The following is a 7,500-nucleotide window of genomic DNA, read 5'->3' as shown; positions in this document are numbered from 1 at the left end:
ACTCCAGTTTCATAGAAAGATGGGTATATATATTGATTAACTGGTTGTATTCCTGACACAATCCTTTGTCTTGGCTTTATCATAATTGTGTGTGTGTGTGTGTGTGTGTGTGTGTGTGTGTGTGTGTGTGTGTGTGTGTGTGTGTGTGTGTGTGTGTGTGTGTGTTGATTATATCCCTCCCCCCAGGGTGTGTATGCCATCGTGCAGTTCAATGAGAAGGACAGTCTGCAGACAGCCCTGTCCCAGATAGAGCACAGTCTGGACGGCCTCAAGCTGCGGGTCAAGCCCAGGGAGAAGAAGGACTTCAAACTGATACCAAAGAAGCACAACGACAAGAACCTGCAGCAGATCCTGGAGCGCCTGACCCCGCTGCTGTGCCAGACTGCATCTGTGAGTGTTCACCATCATGACACCTTATCTCATCATGTTCATGTCATGTAAATGTAATATTCCAGCACACCAAATTATTTAAAAAGCGTTATATATTAAATATTACTTGTCAATATTTGCTATTTGTTTTTTATGTCCCATGCACCAACCTCACCAAGTCAATTTCCTATATGTGTAAATATACTTGGCCAAATAAGAATTCTGATTCTGAATTCTGATTCTGATTCTATATTTCAAGAGGATGTAGAGTATGTACCCAGCCCAATGCTCTACAACGAATGATTATTGTTACTTATTTAGGGCTGATGAAAAAGTATGAAGTTGTATGAAGAAGTATTTGTCTCTGTGTCTGCCTGTCCAGGTGAGTGAGCAGATGCAGACGGTGGTGGAGAGGTTCCAGCTGGGGGAGAATGAGAAGAAGGCCAGAGGGCTTGTGGTGCAGCTGCTGCAGGAGGTCTTCACAGAGTTCTTCCCAGGTACTTCTATGCTCCTCCAGTAGGGCTCACCTGCCTATTCCCCTTGACACAGTCAACTTTGAAATTAAATCCCCTCCTGTGTGTGTGTGTGTGTGTGTGTGTGTGCGCGCGCGCGTGTGTGTGCGCGCGCGTGTGTGTGTGTTCTGTTACAGACAGTCAGATCCTGCCGTTCGGCTCGTCTGTGAACACCTTTGACATCCACTCCTGTGACCTGGATCTGTTCCTGGACCTGGAGAACACCAAGGTGTTCCAGGCCCACGCCAAGACCTCCGCAGACAAGGTGAGATGACACACACACACACATACTGTACACACACATTCCTAAGGAGCGAGAGTGAGTTTGATTCTATCAGTTGATGTCAATATGATATTCCATATGATATTCAAGTCACACACACTTCTTCATGCCCCCCTCCACCCCTATTCTCAATAAGAATATAGAATTTGTATGTGTATCTCATACACACTCGGGGTCGTCTAGGTAACCCGTTATGCAGTTATTCCAACCCTCCTCCTCCTCTTCCTCATCTGTACCTCAGGCAGGGGAAGGCCCGGCAGACGACGCTCAGTCAGAGGACTCCATCCTGTCCGACATCGACCTCTCCTCCGCCACGCCGGCCGAGGTGCAGGAGCTGGTGGCGACCATTTTGAGGAAGTGCGTCCCCGGGGTGCACAAGGTCCAGGCGGTCAGCCACGCCCGCCTCCCCGTGGTCAAGTTCAACCACCGTGAGCTCAACCTCCAGGGGGACATCACCATCAACAACAGGTCTGTGTACAGCCTATCTACTGTCTGTCTGTCTGGTGTGTGTGTGGGGGAGGGGGGGGGGGGTGTCTCTCATTGCCCCCCACCCCCACCCGGCTCTGGGTGTACATGTCCTCATTCGCTGTCCGTCATAGATCTGATTGGACTGGGCTACACTTAGGTTTTGCTATGTTGTTTACACCAGGGGTGGCTGGTGGAGGTAGGAATCGGAGGACGATGGCTTTGATGCCATTCCTCATTCCATTCCATGCATTACAATGAGCCCCGTCCTCCGATTTCGACCTCCAGCAGCCTCCCCTGGTTTATACCCACTCAGAAGTCATCTGATGTCATCGCGCTGTTGGGTCGATGGCAGGTCACTGGACCCCCAGAGGAATCGGTGTGGTGTAGAACAAGCAGAACTAATGTCTACTGTTCTTCCGCCCCTCAGACTAGCAGTGAGGAACACCCGTTTCCTACAGCTTTGTTCGGGGCTGGACCCCAGGCTGCGCCCCCTGGTGTACACCATCCGCTACTGGGCCAAGCAGAAACTACTGGCGGGTATGTAGTCATTCACAGGGGGATCACTCACAGAGCCCTCCCTGAAAACATGTAGCCTTGTTCTACATCTGTTTTGGTTTTCTTCTCTCCTTTTGGTATATTTTCTCAGTACAGTAGGACTTAGACAGGGAAACGTGCTAGATGGAGACACAGGAGACGGTGGTGGGGACGGGGCTTGAACTCACAACCTTCTGGGGAGTTTGTCATGTGCTAGACCTACCCCTAACCTAACCTAACCCTAACCTGTGCTAGACCTAACCTAACCCTCCACATCTGTAAGTGATTTAGCCAACATCTGTGACTTCTATGGCTATTGCTGTCATAGCCATGTCTGATAATGATGGTCAGAGATGTTGGCAAAATCCCATACAGATCTGGAGCCAGGCTACCCTGGATTAGAAGTGATAGCCTAATGTTTTGCACATGTTGATTGTATCCAGAAGGGGGCAACATAACCTCACATTGTTACTCTCCCGTAATTTCCTTGCACCGTGCTTTACACTGCTGCCTTGAGTCAGATGTTTAAGCCTTGCTCGCTCTCTCTCTCTCTCTCTCTCTCTCTCTCTCTCTCTCTCTCTCTCTCTCTCTCTCTCTCTCTCTCTGTCTGCCCCTCTCTCTCCCTCCCTCCCTCTAGGTAACCCCAGTGGTGCCGGCCCCCTGCTGAACAACTATGCCCTGACCCTGCTGGTGATCTTCTACCTGCAGAACTGTGATCCTCCTCTCATCCCTTCAGTCAACCAGCTCAAACACATGGCCTGTAGGTTCTCCTTTTGTGAGATGGCTTCCTGCTTAATCCTGGTCTCTCTCTCTCTCTACTCAGTGGGGGAAATAAGTATTCAACACATCAACAATTTTTTAATTCAACATATTTCCATTGCAGCTATTCTCATGGAATTTAGACCAGACATTTTTATTAACTCAATAAAACTACACGGCTAAAGAAATTGTAACACTCCAATCCATAAAAAACGTTCTGTGCAATAAAGGGGAATGACACAGGAAAGAAGTATTGAACACGCTAACTGAAATTTATTTAATACTTGGTGAAGCCTTTGCTTCAAGACGCTTCCTGTACGAAAAAACTGATCACTGAAACTGATCACCCTTTTTCAAAGAGTGGAAGTACTTACCCCCCAACATGCACTAACCCAATTAATACATAAATAATTGTTGATGTGTTGAATACTTATTTCCCCCACTGTATGTGTAATATACATATTCATTATGAACCTTCATTTCTAGTCGGTATTTTCAGGACACCACCATAGTAGTGTCATTAGACCAGTGTGGCAAACATAAGTTGTGTGTGAAGTTTTATTTTTCACAGTCTGGTCCTGTGGATGTAAGTGTTGACATGTGATCTGCAGCTGTGTGTCTGTTCTCTCCCAAGGTGAGGAGGAGGAGTGTGTGATAGAAGGATGGAACTGTACCTTCCCCAGTCAGCCCATCGCCGTGCCCCCCAACAAGAACACTCAGGACCTCTGTAAGTCGCTGTGGCAAAACGCATCATTTATATTGGAAAAATACTGAAACCTATTGGATTGTTGTGTGAATTATTCATAGACTCTCCAACTGAATGCTTAATATGTAACCCAAACCAGCCGCGGGGAAAATCCATATGTCTTAATTCTTGAAAGTACACATACCCGTAAAATATCTGCGGTATACACATCGACTTTGTTGATCATTTCTCTTCATTCTGATGAATATCACAATTACAGATTCCATATTGTACCATCAACGCAATCCAATATTTTTAACAACATATGCTTTATTCTCAACCTACAGTATAAGAGGGTTGAAAGGTCAATAAACTGATCTTGACAAATGCTTGTATCTGGTCCCAGGTGTCCTGCTGTCCGGCTTCTTCTCCTTCTACGCCCAGTTTGACTTCGCCAGCTCTGTCATCTCCCTCCGAGAGGGCCGTGCCCTCCCCATCACAGGCTTCCTCAGCCTGGACAAGAACCAGGGCAGGGAGGGGGAGGCCATGGAGAAGCCCGCCCAGTCCCAGGCCCCCCACGGACCCAAACTGGGCCCTCTCAACCTGCTGGACCCGTTCGAGCTGAGGCACAACGTGGCGGGGAATGTGACGGAGCGCAGCAAGAGAAACTTCCAGAAGGAGTGTCAGGACGCGGAGAAGTACTGCCGTAGTCTGCAGTACCAGCGCAAGTCTGCCAAGGGCAAGGTAACTGTTTTGGGTTAACTTATCAGCCTTTTCAGTCAATAAAGTCAAAGTTTACTTAAAGTACATTTTACTTTATTTAATTTTTATTTAGTCTCAATAGACTTTACAGAGAAACTGCCTGCTGTTTGATGTTTTGGCAGTATATGAATTTCCAGTCATCTGATTTCTAATAAATGAATTCCTTCATTCCAGGTGTGGGGGCTGGTGCGTCTCTTTACCCCGCGGGCCGAGGGTCCGCACCACAAGACGTCGGCCTCCGAGGCGCAGTCAGAAAGGGGCCTGACCATCAGCATCCCCTTCAAGCCCACTACCCTTCCTGAGGCGGTCCGCAGCCAGCTGCACTCTGCCGGGGAGGGGGGCTTCAGACCACTCTGGCTGCAGAGGGTGTGCTCTGCCCTGGAGGGGGTCTTCCAGGAGGTGTTGAAGTGTAGCCTGGCCACCTCTACAGAGGCAGCCCTGGTGGGGATGAACACATCAGCTGCATCAGATGATATGGATACTGCAGGAGTGGCCAGCAAAGACCTGGACACGTCAGCTAACAACAACAACCAAGGAGAGGGGGGTAGTCGCCGTGCCTCCTCTAGCAGTGACTGTAGTCCCATGGGCAAACCCACTGCAGGGGCTAAGAGACGCTTATCCTCTGAGGGTACTAGTGAGGCCTCCGTGTCCCCGCAGGGGAAGAGGCAGAGGCTGGACAGCTGGCCTGAGTCCGAGCCTGGCACCGGCCCTGAGGGACCCTGCTGGACCTGGGTCCAGAGACACCGGGTGTGGGCAGGACGCAGGAAGGTGAGGCGGGAGCTGACCAAGGTGACCGACACCAGGCCAGAAGGAAGCAGCGTGGAGCTGGAGACACAGGTGTGTGTGATCATACTGAACAGTGCAAATGACTGATGTGTATGTAAACACAGCACAGAAAAACACAAAATGTATACAGCTTAGAAAATAGTTTTCAGTGAGTTACATTGCTCTTTCTTGATGTGACTTTCAGGTGACGGAGAACATCAGGAAGAAGGAGCCGGAAGACAAGGAGCCACTGGTGTTCCAGGTTCAGGCCCAGGTGGTGGGTGGGACAGAGAGCACAAGGGCGGTTGTCAAGTTTCAACCGACCAATGACAAGTCAGGACTCTTTCAGGACTTCTTTCACTTCCTGGAGTGTTTCCTGCCCAAAATGGCGGAGACTCTGATGGAGAAGATGGTGTAGAGAAATGGTAGAGATGAAAGTGGAACTGTTTTTTTGTAAGAGGAGTTGTGCTGATGCTGATTATCACATTTTTCTTTATGGAAAAGTGGAGTAGAGAGAGAGAATAGAAGCTGCACTGTTTTATACCGTTTTCATATTATCAAGAATTTTTTGTTTTGTTTTGTAAAAGAAAAGAAATATAGCCGAAAGAATTTTCTTGCGAATTGCGGATATTGTACAATGAAAGTACAGAGAAGAGCATGGGGAAAGTTACCATGTTTTGACCAGCCAATGGAAAAATATTGTTGTAAATATTGATTGTGCTGTCATGAGTTTTTCTTTTATTTGTCATAGATTTGGGTCTGTTTCTTTTATTTGTCCGAGTTTGTAAAGTGTTTGACGTGCCCTGCCTCTGATAAAGCACTTGTTTCTCTTGTTTTGTTTATTTGTTTCAGTTATTTGTGGTTCTACTCCTACACGCGTGATGGTTTGAAGACAAACCCCTGTAGCAGACTTTTCCTCTGTGAACAAAACAAACTAAATGATGCAACTGTTTTCATCAGTTGGAATAAACCTCTTTATCAAGCAGTGCGGTGACTTGTGTCCTCCTTGTGTCTCTCCTCTGTGGTTTACAACCTAATTTAACTGTAATTATCATGCCGATTTGGAAGTCAAAAATATGCTATGCGTCATTAGCAACCAACCGCTAGTGTCATAGATAAGGCCTATGAACCATGAAGAACAACATCATGTCTGTATTCTGGAACTAGGAGAGGTGTTGAATGTAATGCTGGTCCAGATAGCCCCCCCCCCCCCCTTGTCTCGTACAGCTGAGACAAACGAGTGTAATTACTCAGGCGCACACTGGTCTTTATTACCCCAGACCCAGGCTTGGGGAGACACACTGGTCTTTATTACCCCAGACCCAGGCTTGGGGAGACACACTGGTCTTTATTACCCCAGACCCAGGCTTGGGGAGACACACTGGTCTTTATTACCCCAGACCCAGGCTTGGGGAGACACACCACCCACATGCTCACATTAACACCGTTCATCTCTGCTTAGGGGGGAATCAGGAAGGATGGGACGGTTAAGATGAATAAGGGGAAGAGGACGTAAACAGGCACTGTTGCACTGGTCTGTGATCTGGCTTAGTGTACTGTGGTTTCTGTAGGATCGAACCTCATGCACCCCTATGCCATTGACCTGTACCTTGAAGGACTGATGGATGGTTGGCTTGGGTCTCAGCACTGGAAGTGAAAGAGAAAGCAACACCATGGACGTCGATAGCAGGCTCAGCAGCTAGCAGCACTGGGGTCTTAGTTGACCATAGAGCATGATATAGCATGTGTGTAATATAATGAGCTGCTTGCCCTGAAGCTGAAGGTTCTGTCACTATTGTCTTGATGGAACACAATTCAGTAAACAATATCCATCATCCCTTGGCTGGCACCCTCTGGAGCCTGTTCTGGCTGCAAAGGCTCTCACACACACCACAAACACACACACACACAAACACACACACACACACACACACCAACTTTTTCCAGGGGAGAAAGAAATGGAATCCAATGAGAAGTGTTTTGCTCTAGGCAGGCTGAAAGGCCTTGCTTAGTCAGTAATTGTCCCTCTCAGAAGATCAAAGCCTATCCCTGGTGTTTTCCTCAATGGTCACAGCAACGCAACAAAGAGGCTATACAATGTCTCTTTCTAAAAGCCTTTCTCTAGATGACAGTCGCAAGAGCCATAGGAATACACAGTATCTCTCTACCTTCATTACCGTAACAGCTCTGACGACAGCCTAGCCTTATAGTGTCTGAATAGATTGGTATCATCTGGTCTCACTCACCACAGTCACCCCTAGTGTAATTAACCCCAGTGTAATTGCCATAGGGATGTCTCCAATTGGAATACCTGTGGGACAGATGACGAAATATTGAACCATTCCAAAAAACAGACTAATTTC

At 47.8% G+C, this 7,500-nt stretch overlaps 1 protein-coding gene across 1 annotated transcript in view; it reads left to right on the top strand.

Moving 5' to 3' along the window:
- tut1 (terminal uridylyl transferase 1, U6 snRNA-specific) overlaps window positions 1-5,970 on the top strand; it is a 6,877-nt gene extending 907 nt beyond the window's left edge. The window contains exons 3-12 of the mRNA XM_083687410.1: window positions 187-390; window positions 752-866; window positions 1,019-1,146; window positions 1,406-1,632; window positions 2,060-2,169; window positions 2,804-2,926; window positions 3,560-3,652; window positions 4,017-4,354; window positions 4,547-5,209; window positions 5,343-5,970. Coding sequence (XP_083543536.1) covers window positions 187-390; window positions 752-866; window positions 1,019-1,146; window positions 1,406-1,632; window positions 2,060-2,169; window positions 2,804-2,926; window positions 3,560-3,652; window positions 4,017-4,354; window positions 4,547-5,209; window positions 5,343-5,555 — 2,214 coding nt within the window. The 3' untranslated portion in view covers window positions 5,556-5,970. The remainder of the gene's footprint in view (window positions 1-186; window positions 391-751; window positions 867-1,018; window positions 1,147-1,405; window positions 1,633-2,059; window positions 2,170-2,803; window positions 2,927-3,559; window positions 3,653-4,016; window positions 4,355-4,546; window positions 5,210-5,342) is intronic.
- Window positions 5,971-7,500: the final 1,530 nt, after the last annotated feature.

Source organism: Argentina silus, assembly GCF_951799395.1.
Source record: "Argentina silus genome assembly, chromosome: 16".
Classification (NCBI taxonomy): domain Eukaryota; kingdom Metazoa; phylum Chordata; class Actinopteri; order Argentiniformes; family Argentinidae; genus Argentina; species Argentina silus.
Note: the sequence above shows the minus strand (reverse complement) of the source record. Positions and strands in the feature narration are given on the sequence as shown.